Source organism: Myxine glutinosa, chromosome 2, assembly GCF_964187855.1.
Source record: "Myxine glutinosa chromosome 2, kmMyxGlut1.1, whole genome shotgun sequence".
NCBI classification, from domain to species: domain Eukaryota; kingdom Metazoa; phylum Chordata; class Myxini; order Myxiniformes; family Myxinidae; genus Myxine; species Myxine glutinosa.
The window spans coordinates 114,929,368-114,956,748 of NC_136262.1; the positions used below are offsets into that span (position 1 = coordinate 114,929,368).

At 49.4% G+C, this 27,381-nt stretch overlaps 1 protein-coding gene across 3 annotated transcripts in view; it reads right to left on the minus strand.

Moving 5' to 3' along the window:
- Positions 1 to 25,293, minus strand: part of LOC137421380 (tyrosine-protein phosphatase non-receptor type 11) — a 53,664-nt gene extending 28,371 nt beyond the window's left edge. Inside the window, exons 1-5 of one of the 3 annotated variants that reach the window (XM_068107384.2) lie at positions 25,173 to 25,293; positions 9,563 to 9,685; positions 1,733 to 1,842; positions 1,455 to 1,539; positions 178 to 358 (exon numbers count right to left, since the gene is read on the minus strand). In XM_068107384.2, coding sequence (XP_067963485.2) covers positions 178 to 358; positions 1,455 to 1,539; positions 1,733 to 1,842; positions 9,563 to 9,685; positions 25,173 to 25,183 — 510 coding nt within the window. In that variant the 5' untranslated portion in view covers positions 25,184 to 25,293. Of the gene's footprint in view, positions 1 to 177; positions 359 to 475; positions 637 to 1,454; positions 1,540 to 1,732; positions 1,843 to 9,562; positions 9,686 to 14,334; positions 14,361 to 25,172 lie in introns of those variants that run through there. The other 2 variants (XM_078771461.1, XM_068107386.2) reach the window with 2 other exon arrangements.
- Between the last annotated feature and the right edge of the window lie 2,088 nt (positions 25,294 to 27,381).

Genomic DNA, 27,381 nt, shown 5'->3' on the forward strand with positions numbered 1-27,381 from the left:
ATGTGGCATTATTGATAGGGGGTGAATACTTTTACAGGCCACTGTATGTTGTGTGGAATACATATCCGGTTTCATCAAGACCTTCTGTAGCAATTTGTTTGAGATTTTGGCCTATGGGGACCAAAAGCTCTCTCAGACGGTCAACTCCCTCACCATCTCCACATCTCAGGCCTATACCTTCATGTAAATCTTGACGTGGGTGATGCGAGGATTTTCAGGTGTGTCCTCTCCTGTGTGCACCGACAGGACAAAACTACCGGGGTCACTGACACTCTCTCGCACGAGGAAGCTACCCGGCTTTCCACGCTTTCGCAACATCTCCTCCGCCATTTTTCCAGCCATGTGACCATGGTACCACCTGGATGGAGAGAGAGTTAAAGCACAAGGTTACTGAGTTAACTCCCGGTTCGAGGCTCATGGAACCCAAAGCCAAATGTGGTTGAACGACGGGTTTCGCAGCTGCATCCGCAATTACAATGCTGTTGCCCCATCATAGCAGGCAAGCCGTAGGCATGAAGCTGCCATCTGGAAACTCGTACAGCGCAATCAGCAGGCGTTTGTGCAGAAATTGGGAAATGGAAAATCATTGCTTCACACAGACGTTGTAATTTGAAAACAAGTGAGTGGACATTTCATCTGGAAAGGCAGGAGGGGGGGGGACACCGCCTCCATGGAATACTGGGCCCGAATCACACCGCCTCCATGGAATACTGGGCCCGAATCACACCGCCTCCATGGAATACTGGGCCCGAATCACACCGCCTCCATGGAATACTGGGCCAGAATCACACCGCCTCCATGGAATACTGGGCCCGAATCACACCGCCTCCATGGAATACTGGGCCCGAATCACCCCGCGTTCATGGAATACTAGGCCCGAATCACACCGCCTCCATGGAATACTGGGCCCGAATCACACCGCCTCCATGGAATACTGGACACGAATCACACCACCTCCATGGAATACTGGGCCCGAATCACACCGCCTCCATGGAATACTGGGCCCGAATCACACCGCCTCCATGGAATACTGGGCCCGAATCACACCGCCTCCATGGAATACTGGGCCCGAATCACACCGCCTCCATGGAATACTGGGCCCGAATCACACCGCCTCCATGGAATACTGGGCCCGAATCACACTGCCTCCATGGAATACTGGGCCCGAATCACACCGCCTCCATGGAATACTGGGCCCGAAACACACCGCCTCCATGAAATACTGGGCCCGAATCAGAATTACTCATTATACAAGAACCACCTGTCTCTAGTGTAGTGGAAAATTTCTCTTAATATGTTTTCGCCACTTCCCCCTATCACCCCCAATCTTCTCCCCAAACCATGCTCCTCTTTCTACATATTTTCCTAAGTCTCACTGACGCAAACCACAATGGAAAGAGGAACTTTCAATTCTGCATTTCCTCTGCACTAATCTTGTCTGAGCCTCATGTCACCTTTCTTTTGTCGGATCCTCGCTGTTGAAGGGATACCGGAGCGCAATTTCACGGCCATCCTGCTCATACAGTTGTCCCGTGTTTTCTGCGGATCAAACGTAGCAAGTCCAAAATTACTAACAGCAAAAATTACGAAATTACAAAAAAATTACAATTACAAAATTACTAGCAACAACAGTAGCTGCAACAACAACAACAACAACAACAACAACAGCAAATGCATTCTCCAAGTAATTCATCATCCGCACTGCACGTTGGCACACAAACTCTATAGCGACCTGTGTAGAACTGCACGAGCTCGGTGAGGGTGGCAAACTTCTCTCCACAGTACAGGTCATAATAATCACCCGAGTTCTGGATCTTCACATGGGTCACAGTTCCATCTCGCCTGGGGTCAAGGAAGAGGTGATAATGGATAGGGGGCACCCAGAGGGTGAGACCAAGGGTCTTATAGGTGGGAAAGTGTAGAGGATGCGGAAATAGAGGAACATTAGGGGTGACGTGTGGTCAAGAGAAAAACATAACAATCTTACTATAATTCACCAAATGTCTGTCGGTCTGTCTGTCTGTTCCCAGGTAGCGCAAAAACAGCTGAACCAATCGCAACAAAATTTTGGGTGGGTAATCCTGGGACCCCCTGGAGTAAAATAGGCTATATTGTTTTTCCAATTTTTTCAATTTCCAATTTTTCCAATTTTACAGTTTTTACAATTTTTTTTCCCAATTTTCCAATTTTCCCAATTGCCAATTTTTCCAATTTTTCCACAATTTTTCCATTTTCCCCCCAATTTTCAATTTTTCCCAATTTCCAATTTTTACAATTTTCCAGGTTTTCCAATTTTTCCCAAATTTCCCCAATTTCCAATTTTCCAGTTTTTTCAAGTTTTCCTCAATTTTCCCAATTTCCAATTTTTCCAAACACGATAGAATAATATTTACCGATATGAACAGTGATGTGGTTTTATTGAAATTCTACAAATACTGTTTAGATTTTGATGATTTGCGTGTGATATGATTTAACGGATGTTTATATGAATCGTTTAAAATAAAAAAAGCCTTCAATTTCTGATATTTTACCCTTTTCATTTGGGCCTCCCAATTGAAGCCCCGCCTCCCAATTGAAGCCCCGCCTCCCAATTGAAGCCCCGCCCATAGGACGGGTACCGTTGCTCGTGTACCAAATTAGATGTTAATTGTGGGGAGGGTGTGGCCTTTTTGAGTTGAAATAATAAACATCCATTTCCAGGATGAGTGAAGAACACATAGGGACACCTCGATGATGGATGGACTCCTCTCAGCCCACTCTTGTACATGTGAAAGATGTCTGGAATTTTTGTGAAATGTCTGTGAAAATTAAGCATGTCTGGAATTGGTTAATAGCAAGGAGCATCTTGGAGGAGATGAGAACCGATTGGTTTAAGGAGGTTTGGACACGTGCTAAGGAAAAAGGGTGCGAATCCAGTAAGAAGTGTCGTGAACCAACCAGTGAAGGGGAAGCGGAGTCAAGGCAGGCGCAAAAAAGATCATATGGTGTCATTTGATTCACAAGGCCGCAAATGTGGTCGGCGCATGCAAGGAAGATGCATTGGAAAGAGCGACATCCGATTGGCCGACCCCAACTAAATCAAAGTTAAAAGAAGGAACAAAAAGATAAACTAGAAGTAAGAAGAGGAAGAGGAAGAAGAAGAGAAGATCCATCTTGAAAAGTTTTATCATGTTGTGGCGGGCACATGGAGCAATAATTCCGCGCACCAGTGGGTGGCGCGAGCACCCAGGCGGGGACCGATGGCACATGCCCCGCCCTTCGACCGAGCGGCCACGCCCGGGGACTAGGCGTGGCCTCGGCACATATATGCGGGCTCTAAGCTCGAGCCCGCCCAGTGCTGCAGTTCGAGCTTTCGTAATAAAGACTCTTTTGGTTTTAACAAACGCGTTGTGGCCTACCTCTTTGGCAAGCAAGTTGTGTGCGCAGCACCACACTTCACTGGTGACCCCGATTGGTTCAGCCGTTGCTGACCACCGAATGCGCCATGGCCAACAATGCCGTCGCAGTAAAACTCCCAGAGATTTGGGAAGCACAGGCCGATGTGTGGTTCGTGCAGGCCGAAGCGCAATTTCAGCTTCGAGGCATAACGGCGGACGAGACCCGTTACTACCACGTGGTCGCCGCCCTCGGGCCCGGCACTGCCGCCCGGGTCGTGTCCATCCTGCGGCATCTGTCGGCCGACCACAAGTACAGGGTGCTCAAACGTCTCCTCATCGCCACGTTCGACCTCACGGAGATCGAACGGGCCGACCGCCTCCTGGACCTTCCCGAACTCGGCGACACGCGACCATCCGTGCGGATGGATTATATGCTGTCGCTGCTGGGTGACCAAGCCCCGGATTTCATATTCCGGGTGCTTTTCCTATGCCAGCTACCTCTACAGGTACGCCTCGCGCTGGCCGGTTCCAACATAAGGGAACCCCGCGCCCTGGCCGTAGAGGCTGACAAGTTCTTTGCGGCTTGCGACACGCAGTCGAGTTACGGTGCTGCCGTCGTGGTCCCCGGAGCAGAGGCTACAGCGTCCCTCGTGGCCGCTGCCACGCCCCGCCCACCACCACCACCACCACCGCCGCCGAGAAAACCGTGGCCGCCGCGGCCGCCGCCGCAAGCCTGGTGCTATTTCCACGCCAGGTTCGGCCACAAGGCTAAGAAGTGTTGCCTGCCATGCTCATTTGACAAGTCGGGAAACGACCAGGCCGGCGCTCATTAGCGGCCCTGAGCGTCGGCCGTTCCGGCAGCCTCCTGTTCATCACGGACACCTTGTCCGGGTGCCGTTTCCTCTGCGATACAGGAGCGCAGGTAAGCGTCATCCCCGCCTCCACGTCCGACAAGCGAACCGCGGGCCGGGGCCCCGCGTTGCTTGCCGCCAACGGCACACCCATCCGCACATTCGGAAAGCGCTGCCTCTCCCTGCGGTTCGGAGGGCCGCACTTTCAATGGTCGTTCGTGACCGCCATCGTGCCAATGGCATTGCTTGGTGCGGACTTCCTATGTGCGAATGGGTTGTTGGTCGACGTGAAGCGCAGACGGCTCGTCCAGGCCGAAACCTTTAGCTCGCTCGCTTGTTCGCTAAGCGGCTCATTGAGCGGCTCACTGAGCGGCTCACCGAGCGGCTTGCCAAGCAGCTTGCTGGAAGGTTCCGTCCCGGCGAGTTTAGTTTGCACGCTTCCGGCAGCGGACGACTTTACCCGCCCCCTCGCCAGTTTCCCGGCCCTCATGCGGCCCACCTTCTCAGCGGTGGCCGTTAAACACGGGGTGGAGCACCACATCCCCACGGTCGGGCCGCCGGTCTATGCCCGGGCACGCCGACTCGAGCCCACGAAGCTCGCGGTGGCGAAAGCGGAGTTCGCCACGCTGGAGCGGCTGGGGATCGTGCGGCGCTCCAACAGCGCTTGGGCTTCTCCGCTGCACATCGTGCCGAAGCCCGGCGGGGGATGGCGGCCGTGCGGGGACTACCGCCGGCTCAACGATGCCACCACCCCCGACCGCTACCCGGTCCCACACATTCAGGACTTTTCCGCCCGGTTGGCCAACACGACCGTATTTTCTAAGGTGGACCTCATCCGGGGCTACCATCAGGTCCCCGTCCAACCGGACGATGTCCCGAAGACGGCCGTCATCACCCCTTTCGGCCTCTTCAAATTCCTCAGGATGCCCTTCGGGTTGAAGAATGCGCTCAGGCATTCCAGCGGCTTATGGATAGCGTCTTGCGCGACTTACCTTTCCTGTTTGTCTACCTGGACGACATCCTAGTCGCGAGCGCGTCCCAGGAGGACCACCTGCTCCACCTCCGCACGCTTTTCGAACATCTGGGCCAGCATGGCCTAATCATCAACCCTGCCAAGTGCTGTTTCGGTGTCGCCACCATCGACTTCTTGGGGCACTGCATCACCGGGCACGGCGCCGTCCCTTTACCGGCCAAGGTGGAGGTGGTCAGGAATTTCCCGCAGCCCCGCATGATCAAGGGGCTCCAGGAGTTCCTGGGCATGGTAAACTTTTACCACCGCTTCGTGCCCCACGTCGCCCAGCCCCTCCGCCCCCTGCGCGAGGCCCTTCGGGGCAAGCCGGGCAAAGGTGACATCGCATGGTCGGAGCTGATGGCCACGGCGTTCGCGGGCGCAAAGCTGGCTCTGGCCAACGCCACCATGCTGGCGCACCCGGCGCCCGATGCACCGATCGCCCTCACCACCGACGCGTCGGACTACGCGCTGGGCGTGGTGCACGAGCAATGGGTGCGTGGTGCTTGGCAACCGCTGGTGTTTTTTAGCCGGCAGCTGCGCCCGCACGAACGCCGACACAGCACCTTCGACCGCGAGCTGCTCGGGCTCCACCTGGCGGTCCGACATTTCCGTCACCTGCTGGAGGGCCGCCCGTTCACGGCCTTTGTTGACCGCAAGCCCCTTGTGTTCATGATGGCCAAGGTTGCCGAGCCATGGTCGGCACGGCAGCAGCGCCACGTCTCTGCCGTGTCCGTGTACACGACGGACATCCGTCACGTGGCGGGTAAGGACAACCCGGTGGCGGATTGCCTTTCCCGGTCCGTCGTGCACGCGGTCCACCTTGGGGTCGACTATGCCCGGATGGCGGAGGCCCAGACCGCCGACCCCGGCATCCAGGCCTTGCGGACCGCCGTCACGGGCCTCCGCATCACCGAGGTGCCGTTCGATGCCACGGGCATGGCCCTCCTATGCGACGTCTCCCTCGGCCGGCCTCGCCCCATCGTGCCCGCTGGCTGGCAGTGCCCAGTGTTCGACGCCATCCACGGCCTGTCCCACCCTGGCGCGAAGGCATCCCAGAAGCTCGTCGGGGCAAGTTCGTCTGGCATGGCCTCAGGAAGGACATCCGCACCTGGGCCAGGACATGCCTCGCGTGCCAGCGCGCAAAGGTCCACCGCCACACCCAGGCACCGTTGTCCCCGTTTACAGTGCCCGAGCGGCGGTTCGACCACGTGCACGTCGACTTGGTGGGACCTCTGCCCCCCTCGCGAGGGTTCACCCACCTCCTCACCATGGTCGACCGCACCACGCGGTGGCCAAAGGCCGTCCCATTGGTGGTGACGTCTGCGGCTGAGGTGGCGCAAGCCTTTATCGCCACTTGGGTTGCCTGGTTCGGTGCCCACTCGGACATCTCGTCCGACCGCGGCCGCCAGTTCACCTTGGAGCTCTGGGCCACGGTGGCGCAAGGACTCGGGATGAAGCTACACCACACCACGGCCTACCACCCCCAGGCCAATGGCCTGTGCGAGCGCTTTCATGGCTCCATGAAGGCCGCACTCCGGGCCAGCCTCCGCGACGGCGGCTGGGTCGACAGGCTCCCCTGGGTCCTGCTGGGCCTCAGGATGGGGCCCAAGGACGACCTGCGCGCGTCCTCGGCGGAGCTGGTCTTCGGGCAACCACTGCGGGTACCGGGTGAATTTATCCCCGACTCCACGGCTCCTTGGTCCGCGGCGCAACAGCGCTCCGCCCTTCAGGAGACCGCCCGGAGGTTCGCCCCGGTGCCAACGGCACACCACGGTTGCCCGCCGTCCCACGTCGCCCCGGAGCTTCGCACGGCAAAGTACGTGTTCATCCGGCACGACGCCCACCGGGCACCGCTACAGCCCCCGTACGACGGGCCCTTCCGCGTGCTGGAGACCGGTGACAAGTTTTTCACGGTCGACATCGGCGGTGCCCCGGATCGCATTTCCGTGGACCGCCTCAAGCCGGCCCACCTCGATCCGGACCACCCCCCGCCGGCAGCGCTGCCTCCGCGTCGAGGCTGCCCCCCGGCGGTCAGACCCCCGGCACCCCCGCCAGCAGCTCTGCCTCCGCGTCAAGGCTGCCCCCCGGCGGTCGGACCCCTGGCACCCCTCAGCCCCGCCGGCCCGCTGCCCCCCAGCCCTGCACCCATCGCCAGGGGGCGTTTCGGCCGGGTCATCCGGCTTCCCCGCAAACTCGCCCTTCAGGTGCGCGGGAATTCTGGGGGGGCGCATGTGGCGGGCACATGGGGCAATAATTCCGCACACCAGTGGGTGGCGCAAGCGCCCAGGCGGGGACCGATGGCACATGCCCCGCCCTTCGACCGAGCGGCCACGCCCGGGGACTAGGCGTGGCCTCGGCACATATATGCGGGCTCTAAGCTCGAGCCCGCCCAGTGCTGCAGTTCGAGCTTTCGTAATAAAGACTCTTTTGGTTTTAACAAACGCGTTGTGGCCTACCTCTTTGGCAAGCAAGTTGTGTGCGCAGCACCACACTTCAATGTACTGTTAATATAATTTAAATAAATAAGAAAACCCAGAGGTTATTATTGTCGAGGTATAATAGGAAATCAGTTATATAATTAAACAATTTTGTTTCAAAAAAAATAAATTATAGGAGGTTCAAAAAATCACGTGATCATATCGCAGGTATTGTGCATGCCTGGAGCACCATCTATAAAATGCACAAACTACCAATCGCGCATTTGTCACCTGGGGCTAGTCATCATTTGTCATTTCTCACCTCGGGCTAGACATCACCATTTGTCATTTGTCACCTCGGGCTAGACATCACCATTTGTCATTTGTCACCTTGGGCTAGACATCACCATTTGTCACCTAGTTGGACTAGTCCCGATCAACCGTAGCAGGAGCTTCTCGAAGCATATTGTCTGTCCCAAGTATGGTACCTACAATGCGGTTAAAGTTCCAGGTAGGGAAGAGCACGCGTCACCTGTGCGACCCAGGGGACCGATCCATCGACCTGGGGAACTTGCATGACCGGATTCCCTTAGGAATTTCAGCTTGTGCCAAATGGAAATTTAAATGGCGTGAAAATTAGTACAATTCACAAACATTATTACATCCATTTACCTGGATACAGGTACCATTCATTATGGGGTTGGAGGGAGGGGGTTGGGAGTTATGTCTGAACCTAAGTACCATCGACCTCCCTTGTTTAGAGTACCATGGCCACCTGCATCCGTGTCAGGTAAACCAATCGACACAAACCAATTTTGTTTGATACACAAAAAGGTGGGCAACCTCAAAGGTGGCACAAAAAAAATCCTTCTCTCAAAAAGAGCAAATTGGTTTCAATGCTGAAAGCAAATATCACCAAAGAGGTAAATATTGTACACGGGTCGGGAGTACCGCGGTACGTGGGTCAGGAGTGCAATGGTATATGGGCCAGGAGTGCCATGGTATATGGGCCAGGAGTGCCATGGTATATGGGTCAGGAGTGCCACGGTATGTGGGTCAGGAGTGCCATGGTACGTGGGTCAGGAGTGCCATGGTACGTGGGTCAGGAGTGCCACGGTACATGGGTTGGGAGTGCCATGGTACATGGGTTGGTAGTGCCATGGTACACGGGTCGGGAGTATTATGTTACATGGGTTAGGAGTGCCACGGTACATGGATCGGTAGTACCATGGCATGCGGGTTGGGGGTACTATGTTACATGGATCAGTAGTGCCATGGTACATGGGTCGGGGGTGCCATGGTACGCGGGTCGGGAGTGCCACGGTACATGGGTTGGTTGTGCCATGGTACGTGGGTCAGGAGTGCCACGGTACGTGGATCGGTAGTGCCATGCTACGTGGGTCGAGGGTGCCATGGTACGCGGGTCGGGAGTACTATGTTACATGAGTTAGGAGTGCCACGGTACATGGATCGGTAGTACCATGGCATGCGGGTTGGGGGTACTATGTTACATGGATCACCAGTGCCATGGTACATGGGTCGGGGGTGCCATGGTACGCGGGTCGGGAGTGCCACGGTACATGGGTTGGTTGTGCCATGGTACGTGGGTCAGGAGTGCCACGGTACGTGGATCGGTAGTGCCATGCTACGTGGGTCGAGGGTGCCATGGTACGCGGGTCGGGAGTACTATGTTACATGAGTTGGGAGTGCCATGGTACGTGGATCGGTAGTGCCATGGTACGTGGGTCGGGAGTAATATGTTACATGGGTTGGGAGTGCCACGGTACATGGGTTGGTAGTGCCATGGTACGAGGGTTGGGGGTGCCATGGTACGCGGGTTGGGAGTAATATGGTACGAGGGTCGGTCGTTGACGAACAAGGTAAGGGTGTGGCAGACAGACATACCGTACGGACAGGGTGAAATCGCCAGGGTTACTCTTGCTTGGCCGAACCAGAAAGCTTCCGTTCACTCCCCGCAACTTGAGCAGCTTCTCCGCTTCCAGGCCTCCCAGGTTCGGGTGAAACCACCTGTTCATGTCAACACATTGGGAAACAGGTGGAGAAAGCACTCACACACGAGTGAAGTTATAAACCTGCGCTTTGTTCTGTTTAATCAAAAATTGGTTCAAAATACCAAACCACACAATACAGTCACGTGAAAAAGTAAGTACACCCCATGTAAAGTTTTGACTTTGTCAACATATTTCAACATACAGCTATTTGATCTTCATTTCAACAATATTGAGAGATAAAGGTGATATAATATAACAAATATCATGAAACATTTACATTTTGTAGTCCATTGTGTAATTTAAATAAACATAAATGCAAATTTCACGTGGAAAAAGTAGGCACACCCTTGGCTCTAATAGGTGCTGTTTTGGCAGAAACCTTTGGCAGAAACAACCTCGAGTAGGCGTTTCTTATAACTGTCTACCAGTCTCTGACATCGACTGGGAGAAATTTTTTCCCACTCCTCCATGCAGAATTCTTTCAGCTGAGCGATGTTTGAGGGGTTTCTTGCATGCACAGCTCGTTTCAAATCCCCCCACAACATCTCGATGGGATTTCGATCCGGGCTTTGACTTGGCCATTCCAGAACCCTCCATTTCTTTCTTTTCAGCCATTCCTTGGTGGATTTACTGGAATGTTTAGGGTCATTGTCATGTTGCAAGGTACACCTTCGGTTGAGCTTCAACTTTCCGACAGATGGCCTCACATTATCCTCAAGCACCCTCTGGTACAATGAAGAATTCATAGTGGATTCTATGATGGTGATCTGCCCAGGCCCTGATGCAGCAAAGCTGCCCCAAACCATAATATTTCCACCACCATGCTTTACAGTTGGTATCAGGTTCTTGTGGTCAAATGCTGTCTTTGGTTTTCGCCAAACATGTCTTATGGTACTGTGGCCAAATAGCTCTACCTTTGACTCATCTGTCCAGAGCACATTGTTCCAGAAGTGCTGGTCTTTGCCTGGGTGTTCATTGGCAAACTTTAGTCTTGCCCTGATGTTCTTTCTGGAGAGCAAAGGTTTCCTCCTGGCACACCTCCCATGTAGATCAAATTTGTGCAGCCTCCTTTTGATGGAAGACTCGTGCACTTTGACATCAACAGTGGCAAGAGCTACCTGTAGGTCCCGTGATGACATTCTGGGGTTCTTAGAGACTTCTTTCAGCATCTTGCGGTCTGCTCTCAGGCTGAACTTGCTGGGGCGGCCTGGCCTGAACAAGTTGGCAGTTGTTTGGAATCTTCTCCACATGTAGATGATCTTCCGGACAGTCGAATGATTGATTTCAAATTGTTTGGAGATCTTTTTAAATCCCTTCCCAGACTCGTAGGCATCTAAAACCTTCTTTCTGAAGGCCCCAGAGAGCTCTTTTGATCTAGGCATGGTGACGCCGCACACTTAAACAACAAAGAGCAAACCAAACTAAATGTCTGATATTTAAATAAGACAGGTTCCTCCAAAATCCTCTCTAACGATGTTCTAATCATTTGCACCTGAGCTGGTGCACCTGATTCTAATTTTAGGTATTTGAAATAGTGATAAATGTAGGGGTGTACTTACTTTTTCACGTGACTGTAATTAGAGAAAAATAAGTAATTTATAATATAACCTGCTTTGGCATCGTTTCAGCACGACCAGCCAGGTGCACTGTGGCAGGTGAAGTTGTGGCCTAGTAGTCCGTCCACAGTGTGCGTTTAACAACGGAATCGCTTCATTTACACGATTGTACACGATTGTACACGATTGTACACGATTGTACATGATTGTACACGATTGTAAAGTTACATTTTACTGTAATAACAATACTTCATTGATAAGAACCCAAAAGCCCCTTTACAAGTTAAAGTGTGTCCTCCGATCCCATTAAAATGACATTATTTATAGGAAATGGTGGAGATTGAATCACATCTCTTAGTTTACATTTCACAATTAAAATGTTGTGACCTCCACCACCGAAGGTGGGCGGAGGTTCTGTTTTACACCTGTTTGACTGTCTGTGAGCAGAATATCTCAAAAGGTTAAGGTCGGATTCCGATGAAACTTGGTGGACAGCTTGGGTGTTTGACAAGGACGAATCCATTCAATTTTGGTGAAGATTCGAACCCGGATCAGAGATTCTTCACCTGAGGCCAAAAACGATATATAGCAGGATGTCTCAAAAAGTTGTTGATGACAGGAGGAAACGAGGTGGATGAGTTGGTTCGGTGACAAGAGCCAGGCCATTCGATTTTAGTTCGGGTCCGAATCCAGATCTGACCCATCAGTCGGATAGAAAACGTAACCTGTTCACCTGGCACAGGTATTCTGTCTTCCGAGTGCATTTCTCGTTTTACGCCATTTCGAGAATTTACTAACACCTGTCTACCATAGTGAGCATGGTGTCACTCAGAAATGAAGATTGAAATTTTTTTTTTTTTTTTTTTCAGCATGGTTGTGGAGGTACGGAGAAAGAGAGGAAAGGTGCAGGTGTTGGATGGAACAGGATCTGAATGCGTACAGGATAAAACTCAGGAGGTAGAGAAGGGAGACATATATCTGTATCAGGACGTATATCTGTATCAGGACATATATATATATATATATATATATATATATATATATATATATATATATATATATATATATATATATATATATATATATATATATACATATATATATATATATATATATATATATATACATATATATATATATATATATATATATATATATATATATATATATATATATATATATATATATATATATATATATATATATATATATATATATATATATATATATATATATATATATATATATATATATACATGTATCAGGACATATATATATATATTGTTGCGGTTCGCGGATTAGGATGTTATTTTTACCGAGCGGAGGTATAACCGCGGCCGAACAGTTGTTCCCCGATTCACCCGATTTACCCAAACGTTGGCCGTATCGCGCCACAGCTACTCAATCTGGAAAACTCTAAAGCGACCGAATGCAAAGAGGAAGAGGAAGACGTACAGAAGAGTAACGGGATTTATTATTTACACACACAAGCAAAAAGGAGCAGTCACGATTATGTACAGGGACATGAGACGCAGGTGACACAGTGCAAATTATTAGCTTATCTAACAGGCTTACTTAATACCCAGGACAGAAAAAACAAAGACGACTCACATGGGGAATGATCATAGGAATTGGCTGGAAGGAGGTGTGTGGCTGGAGGGGGAGGACGGCACGGAGCTGGCTGGAGCTTGATCCCGCACGGGACGTAGGGCTGGACCTCGACGGCCGCTGATGCCACCGAGCCTGTCGTGTGCGCGGGATCACGGGTCAGAGCTGCTTGGTGGAGCCGACGCGCTGGTGGGGGGTCTGGCGTGACGGGTTCTCTCCTCTCTCTTTCTTGGTCCAACCACTCTTTCTCCACCGACAACTCAACGCAACCACTCAACGCAACCACTGACCACCCCTGACGACCAACTCAGCTCTTGTCATGGACCTCTCTACGCGCCCTGCTCTGACGACCCAGCTCTTTCCTTGGACTCGTCTCCTGGACTCCTCTCTTGGGGGCGTCTCTCATGGGTTATATATAGCCCCACCCTTGAACCTTTGCGAACCTCCCCGATCGCTCTTCCTCCGCCCTCTCAAACCAAACCCCTCGTGCTTGGTTGGTTGTTCGGGGCCGGGCCACTCCTCCCCTCTCTGACGAGGTGGGGACCCGCCTTTCTTCCCCAACCCTGCCTCGTGGCCAATGGTGGTTGAAGAAAACCGCCCAAAATGCAGTTGGCCATTGAAATGAAATGAAAGGGGATCTACTCTTATTTCACTTGGTGCAATGGAGTATTTAAATTAATGGGAGACACAGCCTTACCCTAAGACACATAATAAGATATAAGCTACTGAACAAGGGTTTTATCGGGTTCTGCAATGTGGTGTTTCATGGAATAACTACTGAGACGCCCTTTGACCTTTACACTACGGAGGTATTTACAAGGATCATGACATTTACAAAGGGTGATCTTTACAACAATTTACACTACAACAACAAAAAAAAAAAACCATTCTCATATCCACAACACTTCACCCTCCTCCTCTTAGGCACGACCCGGGCCTACAACTTAAATTTAGTGTGACACGTAGGTGTAGTTCCCTCTACTTTTAACCTGACCCTGAGTGCGACAGTTTTAAAACATAAATAAATGTGTCCCGCTGCTCCATTGCACCCTGCCTAACAGACTTACGCCCACAGTTAACCGAATTGCGGAATGGTCTTCAAACTATACACTGACGGTGGGGAGCATTATTTACAATTGACGCTACTTTTATTTACAAAACTAACCCAGGACCTGTAATTGTTCTTTCTGGGGGGGAGACAGTCTGCTCTGCATCAATGCACCATGAAAGCACCTATAACGCACCAACACACCCTCAAGCACCAATCGGTGCACAGTCATCATTGTTCATCAGTGTTCATGAATAATCAAAATAAACCAACAACCCCTAACCCTGCAGGTGATCTCTTGCTCTTCGGCTCCCTCTGCTGGCTATTATTATTTCTTCCAGATGTTGTCTTTTTCCTTTGCTGGCGGCCTATTTGCAATAAAGTAAAGTGCACCCAACGTGTCCCTTTTATTTTCTTTATTTATGGCCCACAGGGCCGACTAGTGTGGTTCACCTGTGGGGCATCGGAGCCCTGTGGCCAAGGTCCGCCAGCAAGATTTCGGGCCTTCATGGCCGGTTCCAGCAGAGGGGCCATGCCCCAACCCATGGGGTCCATACGTGGTGCTCGGCCACAGGCATGTGGTCCATAATGTGGTGCATCGATGCAGACAGCTGGTTCTGGGAATTTCGGGCGCACAATGGCCGACTCACGCACGCTCCCCTCGGCGCCCGATGGCGCACAGGTCATGTGGGAGACAAAAGGGGGAAGACAAATGAGCGAGGGGTAAGGTCACAAGGGTACACATCAAACAAGGCAATGCAGGGCGAAATGCGTACGGAGAGCGAAGTGAGAAAGCTCGTCCCTACCGTACGTCACCCCCCCCTGTCACCTACACTACCCTTGCCCTTACCCCATATGTACAAAATCTACACCTTTACAAATTCGTCACTACTGTCACGTCTTCCCCATATTTCTCCTATACCAAATTCGTCTTCACAATCCCTCTATCCAAAATTTGCCATCACCCAATTCGTCATCAATCCTCATAAGGAGGAAGAGATGGAACACAAAGCACAATGTCACACCCACGTCATGATGCGTCTCACCATCCAAACATCTGCACAATAAAAAATAATCAAAACATGGCATGGTGTGGAGGTACGTCATCTCAGGTGAGTGCATGTAGATGGTGCGAGGAGACTCCAATCCTAACTATCCTCTAAATGATTTTAACACACTTTACACTACCCGGGGTCTCTCCCTGCCAATCCATTGGCCACTTACACTATGGGTTCTAAAAACCAATTCCCATTGACCAAACTGTGGTGCTTCTCAATTTGGGGTCTCACTCCCCCGATTCATCTCCCGGTGCCCTTGCACAATTTCTGGGCTGTGACGTGTAGCTCTCCCAGCAGGTCTACCCACCTGCACACCTCCACCACTGTAGTTGCCACCCGAGCTTACCTAGCTCCTCACCCTAACCTAACTAAATGGGGAAGGCCCCTCCTGGCTCTGTCACCCCTTGGTGCACTCTGGCACTGGGCTACCCGGGTCCATCCTCCGGATCCTCGGGCCCCATCCACAACAACTCTACCGGCTCCCAGAGCCCACCTGCGGCCTCACCTGGCTGACATCCTCACAGTGGTGGAGTGCCCAAACCAACTACACACACTAACAGGCTACACGCCCAGCCATTTCCACAACACTAATGCACCCATCCAAATATCATTCTTCCACCCGCACCACAGATGCCAATATCCAACCACAATTTACCTATACCCTCTACCTAACACTTACACCACCCGCCCCGGGTATTTGTGATGGGGGTCCACTCTTCCCCCATTCACACCTTCGCACCATCCACTCCACTCCACAATTTCCACCATACTCACTCCACGACCATCCATTCCAATACTCCATATATTCCATACCATTTATTCCACACAACCACATACACCTGTTGTTGCACACCTGTGCAATCACACCTGGTGCCACCTGCACCCTCCTTCTCCCTGGACCATTTGGTCAATACAACTCACATCACCATCACCATCACTCAAACACTGCTCCATCCACCTGTCCAGTTGCACACCTGTGCAATCACACCTGTTTCTCACACACTTTTCACAACACACTTCTATACACCTCCAACACTCACACGGCATCATCTCATTTAACTACTCCCCTCTGAAACTTGCGCTTCCCAGTCGTCCCTTTAAAGTTTAAACTATTGCGCTCCCTCGGCATTATCATCCACTCTAAACTACCTGCGTCCCCACTACAGGTGTCATTGTCACTAACTAATCTTAACGTTACCTAATGTCATCTTCGCTAGATCCCTACACACGATATATCCTAACCCACCCGGGCTAGTTTTCACTGCCATACACCCCATAAACCTAGTGCTCCTTTGCCCCCCTGTTGCGAGGGATGACAGAGTTGCCATCCGATCACATGGGGCATCTCTTACTATAAATTTTGCTCGTCCAATTTCCACAAATCAAAAATTTGCCAATCACTCTACCAATCCTCTGCTAATCATCACTCTGCCAATCCTTTGCCAATCATCAAATTTTGTTTTTTCTAATTTCGGGTCCAGACCACTATCCTCATCACCCGTCTACTTACTAATACCTCTCGGTGCGCCAATTCACTTCCACAGCCCGGCTTCGTAAAGCCGAGCAATGAATGCGGGTTGTTTGGTGCCGGCGGCTGGATGCGTCCGGCACTCGGTGCAGGGAAGGGCGCTTACCCGGGCCGAGACCCCACGCACCACCTCGGCACGGAGCCATCCAATTGCCCGATCTCGACCTGCCGGACCGCCTCAACAAAAAGGGGTCGCCATGACGACCCTTCCTATCGGGCTGCCCGTTCCGCCTAGCGGAGCACGGACGCGGCCGTTCCAAGCGCGGCCCAGCGTGGATCACGTACGGCGGTCCTTTCGAACCCGCCGTGGTTCGGATCCCCGCTAGTCCTCGCGGCACGCGGAACCCGGCACGCACCGAGGGCCCGATTCGGCTATAAGTCGCTCTAACCGCTAACCCGGTTACCGTCGATGCCTCACCTGCATGCTCACACGCATACGCTACCCCTTTCTTGCTCATACATCCAGCTGTTCCCATGCTCCTCGTCATTGCACCTTCTCTAACACACCCAGGTGCACTCATTCCGCTCACAGACTTGGTCACACACCTGACCACCGAACACCTTTGCACACACTCGTCGCTCGCACACCTCACCAACACACCTCTTCGCACCCCCTTCTCGGTCACCTCCTCTGTGACAATCACAGGTGTGCTCCCACTCGCACACCCAACCATGTGCCTCACTACTAATTCCAGCGTGCATTCCCATACACGCTCTACAATTCCAGGTGTGCTTCCTTCCATTCCAGGTGTACATCCTCTCTCACCTGTCACAACCAACTCACGCTCCGTGTCACTCTCACTACTTTCACCACCACTCTTGACAGCGCACTCACCCTTACTCTCGACAGCGCACTCTTTCCTCATGCACCCGTCCGTTACACACCTTTCTCGCGCACACTCTTGTGCACACTCTCCCGTTACACCCTCTGTAACACTCACCACAGGCATGCATTCTCCCTCACTCTTGACAGCGCACTCTTTCCCCATGCACCCGTCCGTTACACACCTTTCCCGCGCATCCTCTTGCGCACACTCTTTCGTTACTTCCTCCGTAACACTCACCACAGGCGTGCATGCTTCCGTTACATCCTCTGTAACACTTCTCACTACGCGCTTCCATGTGCTCCCTCGCACACGCGCTACGACCGACTCACCCTCGACAGCACACTCACTCCTCGGCGCGCACTTTTTCCTCACACACCCCGTGGTCGGACATTCTCGCACACTTTTTTCGCACACCGTACCTGTCGCACACTTCACCAACGGCCTCTCACGAACACCCGGGTCCACATCAACCCCCAAGCCGACTGAAGCTTTCCTCACATCATGTACATTTCTACGTATATCGCCACTCACCTTGGCACCTCGTCTCCGCACCTCCTTCGCCACCTGCAAATTCTTTATTTGGTCAGTGAGCACACCATTATGAGTTGAGCACCGACCTTGTACCAATTCCATTACCTCCTCCTGTATTTCTCTCTTAGTTTCTGTCCGTCTCTTCTTAATTTCACTCACCTCTTCTTCCACTTCCTCTAATTTTTGCTTCACCTCTTTTATTTCCTGGTGCGTCTCCTCAAGTTCGTCCTCTAAGGCTACCTTGACCGTTTCTATGTGCGTCCTCACCTCTCGGTCCTTCGTCTCCATTACTTCTGTCACCTCTTCCAACCTCGTTGTCAGTCCCTCACGTACCATCTGACATTGCCTCTGTGTCGCTATTAAGTCGTCCTTGATGTCTCTTTGTGTCGCTTTCAACCCTCCTAATACCGCAGTGTTCCTTTGAACCTGCTCCACTAACTCCGTCTGTCCCACCGTCAGCTGTTCCACCTCCTCCGTCAGGTCCTCTATGCCCCCTTGTAACTTTGCCGTCCCATTTCTCACCTCTTTCTCCGTACGCTTTTCACCTCGCTTTACCTCCTCGCGTACCCCCGAGACCTCCTCACTCACACCTCGTCGTATCTCCTCTTTCATCTCCTCCATCTCTTTTGTAGATGCCACCCTCATCTGTCCCAATTCATCACTCTGAGCATCCAGTTTGGTTTCTACCCCGATTTTCACCTCCTCTATCTGCTCTCCCATTTGTTTAATTTCTCGGGCGGATTGCTCCCCTATCTCCCGCAATTTGTCTTCCATCCTATTTTCTAACCCCATTAACCCGTTTTTCACCCCCTCTAACTGATTCTCCTGGGCAGCCATTCTATTTTCCACCCCCATTAACCCATTCTTTACCTCTTTTATCCCATTGTCTAACCCCTCAAATTTTTTTTCTAATCCCTCACCGGTACCCCTCGCTTCGTCCCTCATTACCCCCAATTGCTCACTCTGAGCCCTCGCTTCGTTCCTTATTTGCTCACCCATTTTGGCTTCCAATCGCTCACTATTAGCCCTTGCTTCGTCCCTCATTTTGTCCATAAGGGCCCCGATTTGTAGCAACAAAAGGTCCGAATCCAATGGCGGCGCTGTAACGGTCGCGGGCGCGGTCGCCGTGGCCATGTGCGAGGCGCCATTTTGCGCACCCGTAACCTCGTGCGCGAGAGCGCCATTTTGTGCGCCTGATACCCCCTCAACCACCTCCTCCATATACATTTCCCCGAGGTCCTGGGTCGATTCCACCCCGTCTATCTCTCCTACCGGCATCCCGTCGCCTTGACCAGCCATGGCGTGATTTCAAAATTCGGGTTTTCCTTTAAAAACAAAACAATTTCCAGCTGCTTGTAATTTTGAGCGCGTTAAGCGCGCTTCGGGCCTCGTATCTCACTCCCCGACACCAATTTGTTGCTGTAATAACACAATTGGTGTCCAAAATTTGGGCTAAATAAATTTAGTCCCAGGTTCGAATCCCAACTCCTGACTACCAATTTGTTGCGGTCCACGGATTAGGATGTTATTTTTACCGAGCGGAGGTATAACCGCGGCCGAACAGTTGTTCCCCGATTTACCCAAACGTTGGCTGTATCGCGCCACAGCTACTCAATCTGGAAAACTCTAAAGCGACCGAATGCAAAGAGGAAGAGGAAGACGTACAGAAGAGTAACGGGATTTATTATTTACACACACAAGCAAAAAGGAGCAGTCACGATTATGTACAGGGACATGAGACGCAGGTGACACAGTGCAAATTATTAGCTTATCTAACAGGCTTACTTAATACCCAGGACAGAACAAACAAAGATGACTCACACGGGGAATGATGATAGGAATTGGCTGGAAGGAGGTGTGTGGCTGGAGGGGGAGGACGGCACGGAGCTGGCTGGAGCTTGATCCCGCACGGGACGTCGGGCTGGACCTCGACGGCCGCTGATGCCACCGAGCCTGTCGTGTGCGGGTCCGATCACGGGTCGGAGCTGCTTGGTGGAGCCGACGCGCTGGTGGGGGGTCTGGCGTGACGGGTTCTCTCCTCTCTCTTTCTTGGTCCAACCACTCTTTCTCCACCAACAACTCAACGCAACCACTCAACGCAACCACTGACCACCCCTGATGACCAACTCAGCTCTTGTCATGGACCTCTCTACGCGCCCTGCTCTGACGACCTAGCTCTTTCCTTGGACTCGTCTCCTGGACTCCTCTCTTGGGGGCGTCTCTCATGGGTTATATATAGCCCCACCCTTGAACCTTTGCGAACCTCCCCGATCGCTCTTCCTCCGCCCTCTCAAACCAAACCCCTCGTGCTTGGTTGGTTGTTCGGGGCCGGGCCACTCCTCCCCTCTCTGACGAGGTGGGGTCCCGCCTTTCTTCCCCAACCCTGCCTCGTGGCCAATGGTGGTTGAAGAAAACCGCCCAAAATGCAGTTGGCCATTGAAATGAAATGAAAGGGGATCTACTCTTATTTCACTTGGTGCAATGGAGTATTTAAATTAATGGGAGACACAGCCTTACCCTAAGACACATAATAAGATATAAGCTACTGAACAAGGGTTTTATCGGGTCCTGCAATGTGGTGTTTCATGGAATAACTACCGAGACGCCCTTTGACCTTTACACTACGGAGGTATTTACAAGGATCATGACATTTACAAAGGGTGATCTTTACAACAATTTACACTACAACAACAACAAAAAAAAAACCATTCTCATATCCACAACAATATATACATGTATCAGGACATATATCTGTATCAGGACTACAGAGGGGAAATAGCTGGAAGGATTAAAAGTCAGGGGAGAGGTGGGTTGAGAGGGACTTGAGACATTATGGATTACAGTGTCTCGTGATAAAGAAATTATTGAAGCAACAGCAGAAGCGGAAGTTCGAATTGGGGAAGGGAAGGTGGTAGCATTGGAAGGGAAGGGGAGGTTGGGGGTGGAAATTGTGGTAAGATTTCTAATTCAGCGGAAAATTTGGTAAGGGGTGGTTTGGTTGAGTTTTTTTGCTTCCAACCCAAAGTTCTGTCACTAGTCAAGTCAAGGTTACGACCTTGCTCCTTCGGTGAAGGTGAAGATTTATCAAATAAATCAATGGAAACACTGTCCCAACGATAGGCACACTACCAATATGCAGACACACATACAAATGTGCAGATAGACATACAAATGTGCAGATATACACAAATATGCAGACAGACATACAAACGTGCACACACATACAAATATGCAGACCCACATACATATATGCAGACACACATACAATTGTGCAGATAGATATACAAATGTGCAGATATACACAAATATGCAGACAGACATACAAACGTGCACACACATACAAATATGCAGACCCACATACATATATGCAGACAGACATACAAACGTGCAGACAGACATACAAATGTGCAGACAGACATACAAATGTGCAGACAGATATACAAATGTGCATATACACACACGAATGTGCAGATAGACATACAAACATGCAGACAGACATACAAATGTGCATACAGACATACAAATGTGCAGACCGACATACTAACATGCAGACACACATACAAAATGCAGACATACAAATGTGCAGGCACACATACAAATGTGCAGACACACAAACAAATGTGCAGATACACAAACAAATGTGCAAAGACACAAATCCGCAGACCCACATACAAATGTGAAGACAACATACAAACGGGCAGACACATATACAAACGTGCAGAAAGACACACAAACATGCACACATATACAAACGTAATCATTATCAGCATTAGAATAGTATTGTTGTTATTACTAGCATTATACATATTATTATTAGCATAAAAATATAATATTATTGTCAGTATTAGAAATATATTATAATGTAATAATTATTATCAGAATTAGAAATCTATTATTATTATAAATGAATTGTTATTATCAATATGAAAAAGAGATTATTATTGTCAGTGTTATAAATCTATTATTATTACAAATTAATTGTTATTATCAGCATAAAATAGATTATTATTGTCAGCATTATAAATCTATTATTATTATAAATTATATTATTACAAATGAATTGTTATTATCAATATGAAAAAGAGATTATTATTGTCAGTGTTATAAATCTATTATTATTACAAACGAATTGTTATTATCAGCATAAAAATAGATTATTATTGTCAGTATTAGAAATCGATTATTATTATAAATTATATTATTATAAATGAATTGTTATTATCAATATGAAAAAGAGATTATTATTGTCAGTGTTATAAATCTATTATTATTACAAACGAATTGTTATTATCAGCATAAAAATAGATTATTATTGTCAGTATTAGAAATCTATTATTATTATAAATTATATTATTATAAATGAATTGTTATTATCAATATGAAAAAGAGATTATTATTGTCAGTGTTATAAATCTATTATTATTACAAACGAATTGTTATTATCAGCATAAAAATAGATTATTATTGTCAGTATTAGAAATCTATTATTATTATAAATGAATTGTAATTATCAGCATAAAAATAGATTATTATTGTCAGTATTAGAAATCTATTATTATTACAAATTAATTGTTATTATCAGCATAAAATAGATTATTATTGTCAGCATTAGAAATCTATTATTATTATAAATTATATTATTAGAAATGAATTATTATTTTTAGAAATGTATTATTATTATTATTATTTTATTATTATTATTAATTTTTTTTGTATACAAGATCGAGGCTCGTGAAAGAGCTAACATTAATCACACAGAAAGACAAACCGACACATAAAACATATAACATCGGGAGCAGTAGACAAGATGGGGAAAGAGGGGGAAGGACACAAACACAATATTTGAGAGCAGGGACCGAGAGACATGGAGACATCGAGAGATCTGAGAGAGGGTGAGGGCTTTGGGGGGGGCATGGGAAGGGGGGGGGGGAGGTGGGAGAGGTATAAAACATATGGACACTGCCAGGACTTCCAGGAAAGAAGTTGGAATTTCAAACAAGGTGGATCTGGGGTGAATTAGCAGGGGTAGAAAAGATCAAGGTTTTGGATGGGGGAAGATAAGAGATGGTGGTGAACAGCTGTTTTAAAGACCTGGAGGGAGGAGTGGGATTGAAGGGAGTGAGGGAGTTTGTTCCAGAGGCAGGAGAAAAGAGGAATGAAAGAGTGAAGGTGAGCAGAGAGCCGAGATTTTGGCAGTTTAACCATCAGAGTCAGAGGGTTGCTGGCAGATCTTGTGCGACCTGTAGGAATATTTGGGGGACAGAGCACAGAGAGAGCTGGGGGTGCAAGGCCGTAGAGGAGTCGGTAGAAGACAGAAAGACCACCTACCTGCCTGCGGTGAGTAAGTGAAAGGCCCTCAGAGATAGCTTCATCGCGGGAGATTCCAATAATTCTGAAAGCTTTGGTTTCAACAGCGTGAAGCCGAGCTAGGTGTGAGGCAGGAGCACCGGCCCATAGGGGAGAACAGTATTCCATTGAGCTGCGGATGAAAGCTTTGTATGTGGTGAGGAGCTCAGGTGTGCCGAGGAAGGACTTCGCACGACGGAGGATGCCCAGTCGGCGACTGGCTTTGGAGGCCAGCTTGGAAATGTGGTTTTCCCAAGAAAGATCATGGCAGATAGTGAGACCCAAAAGCTTGAGCGACAGAACTTCTTGGAGAGGATTGTTGAGAAAGTAGATGGGAGGGTTGTCCAGTCGATCTTTTCGGAGAGACATAGTAAGAGTGTGAGATTTGTCAGGATTGAAAGACATGTTCCACTTGTTTGACCAGTCTGTGATTTTGTCCAAGTCTTCAGAGAGTGAGGAGGCTGCAGACTGCCGATCTGAGGGAAGAGGAATGGAGCGGCAGAGAGTGGAGTCATCAGCAAAGAGATAGAGAGGATTTTCAAGAGAGTCAGAGAGATCATTGATGAAGACCAGAAAAAGCACAGGGCCCAGAACATTGCCTTGGGGAACTCCAGCCTGAACAGGAAGAGGAGATGAGAGAAACCCATTCAGGGCCACACGTTGACGACGACTAGAGAGGAAGTCCGCCAGCCATGCGTGGAGATTTCCATGGATACCAAAGGAGGAGAGTTTGGTGAGCAGAGCGGGGTGCCAGACCGTATCGAAGGCACGTGATATGTCGAGGGAGACAGCTCTAATTTCCTGTTTGGCATTGAGGACCTCCATCCATTGTTGAGACAGCAGAAGCAGCATGTCCAGAGTAGAGTGACCTGGTCTGAAACCAAATTGATGATCAGAGATCAAGCCATTGGAGAAGAGGAAAGATTTCATATCCGAAGCAATGATGGATTCCATGACTTTGCTGATAATTGGGAGAAGACTGATTGGTCTGTAGTTGCTAGGATCTGTTTTTGCACCTTTTTTGTGCAAAGCGGTGATGTTGGCTGATTTCCAAGCAGATGGCAGTTGACCTTGAGCAAAAGAGAGGGTGAAGAGAACAGAGAGAGGGTGAGATAGAGCGGCAGAGCAGGATTTTAGGACCCGTGGGCTGATGCTGATGCGTATTATTATTATAAATTATTTTTTATTGGCATTATGTATATAAATCAGCATAAAAATATTGCCAGTGTTAAAAATGTATTATTATTATCAGAAATATATTATTATTATCAGTATTAGACATGCATAGTTATTCTAAATGTATTATTATTGTCAGTATTAGAAATCTATTATTATTATAAATGAATTGTAATTATCAGCATAAAAATAGATTATTATTGTCAGTATTAGAAATCTATTATTATTATAAATTATATCATTATAAATGAATTATTATTTTTAGAAATGTATTATTATTATTATTATAAATTATTTATTATTAGCATGATATATATAAATCAGCATAAAAATATTATTGCCAGTGTTAAAAATGTATTATTATTATCAGAAATATATTATTATTATCAGTATTAGACATGCATAGTTATTCTAAATGTATTATTATTGTCAGTATTAGAAATATATTATTATTATAAAAAATGAATTATTATTATTATAATGAATGTTATCAGCATAAAATTATATTATTATTGTCATTATTATTTAATAGTTGATTACTCTTTCACAAAACCATAATACACATTCCGAAGAGCATGAATTTTATGTTCCGAAGAGCTTAATACATTAAGCCGTTTAAAGAGGAAGCCAAATATATGTCGTTTTAGGAACTGAACAAGACGAGTAAACAATTATTGTAACCACGTCATGTATGGAATTGTAATACAAATACAGTACCGTATGTACTCACACAACTCGCTGTAACACCTTTATTACTCATTCTTATCTATCTTACAAATGACTGTTTTTTATTATTATTGTTAAACCGTAATTAACAACATTTACCTTCGGGACATGTCGCCTTTTCTCACTCACTCGTTTTTAACTCCAAGTCAATGAAAAATGGGATACCTCGCGCTGGCTCATCCCACACTCTGACCCCTCCTACTTCAGATTCGCCCCTCCCACATTCTGTCCTTCCTCAAACTCGCTCCTCCCACAGATCTTCCTCTTCCTCTTCTTTGCCTGTTTTCTCAATTCAGACTTATACTGACTTCATAAAATTGTGATCATGATGGTAAATTTGAGGAAAAGTTTGCACGCCTCGTCTTCTGAAAGTTTAAAATGTGCTGCATCTATTTCAATCGCATGAAAGTAAAAATTCGGCCTGTAATGTGTAACATAAATAAATAAAACAAAATGGCTGCCGGTGCTAAATTCTGATGTTCAAACTCAGGGTTACTTTGTCATTTTCTGTGGTAAACTCTTTTAAATGCATAAAATGTTGTAATGTCACACTCACACCAACAACAAAATACTTTTTAAAATGTGTATACGTCATAATAGTTTGTTTTTGTCTCCTGTGCCACAGAAATCGAACAGAATGGAAGAATATACAGGACACTGTAGCGGTTACCGGAAGCATGACACAATTACCATGCATCGGCCGGTGACGCAACCGGCGAGCGGTCACGTGTCCGGACTCGCCCGGGCGTGTCCAGACTTGCCCTTCTCGGGCGAACACTTGCCTTGCATACCACGCCCCGTCGAGAGGCGTGACTTACCTATTTTGCATACCATGCCTCGCCTGAGAGGCGTGGCTTTTGTGTGTTCAGTTTGCGATATAAATTGCCGCTAGTTCGAGGGGCGGTTTCAGTGTGCTTTTGAGTTCTTTGGTTTTGAGCGAAATAAATAGCTCGGTGAAACTTTGTTCCTGTGTCGTTCATTTTGTCTGCCTTTATCGTGCGAGCACAGCTCCCACAATTGGTGACCCCTTTCTAAGAACACGGCGATGGAGTCAGCTGTAGCTTTGAAGCTCCCGGGCTTTTGGGAGTCGCACGCGGCCGTTTGGTTTGCTCAAGCGGTTCTCAATTTGCCCTGCGGAAAATTACGGAGGACACGACACGCTACCATCATGTGGTTTCCGCGCTCACCGCCTCCACCGCTGCCCGGGTCCTAAGCTTCCTACAGAACCCGCCGGACGCCGACAAATACGGCGCGCTCAAAGGCCGACTCCTCGGTGCGTTTGGACTCACGGAGACCGAACGCGCACGACAATTACTACACCTCCCGGAGCTGGACGAGGCCCGTCCATCCAAAAGCATGGACCACATGCTTGCACTTCTCGATGACCACAGCCCGGACTTCCTCTTCCGCGAGCTGTTCCTCCAGTGGCTACCCGGGCAGGTACGGTTAGCTTTGGCTAACTCGCCCGTCACGGACCCTCGCGCCCTGGCCAAGGAGGCCGATAAATTTTTCTCGGCCAGGCGACACGTCGGAGCGGCCGCATGGCATCCTGGGCCGACCGAGGCAATGCACGCGCCACGACCGGCGCCACCACCAGCCGAGTCCGCGCCACTGACGGTCGCCGCGACGCCCCATCGACCGAACCCGACGCGGCCGCCGGAGCCTCCACCAGAGCGGACCATGTGCTATTACCATGCCAGGTTCGGGCAGAAGGCCAGAATGTGCCGCCCACCGTGCATTTTCGGCGGGTCGGGAAATGACCAGGCCGGCGCTCGCTGCCTGCCATGAGCGTCGGCCTTTCAGGCAGCCTTCTGTTTATCACGGACACGGAGTCCGGGCGGCGTTTTTTGTGTGACACCGGCACTCAGCTGAGCGTGATACCCGCCTCGGTGCAGATCAAACAGGCACCTTCGGTTCGCGCAGCGTCGCATTCTGCTTCGGGGGCCAGCGCTTCAGGTGGGACTTCATCACGGCGAACGTGCCCATGGCCTTGCTGGGTGCAGATTTTCTTTGTGCGCATGGGCTTTTGGTCGACGTCAAACGGCGTCGGCTCATCAACGCGGAGACCTTCAGCTCGCTCGCTTGCTCATTGAGCGGCTCCGCTCCGACCAAGCTAGCCTGCGCGCTCCCGGCCGTGGACGATTTCACCCGCCTACTCGCCGAGTTTCCCGCCCTCACGCAGGCGACGTTTTCGGCCGTCGCCGTCAAGCACGGCGTCGAACACCACATCCCGACCACAGGTCCACCGGTCTACGCCAGGGCTCGCCGCCTCGACCCGGCCAAACTCGCTGTGGCGAAGGCGGAATTC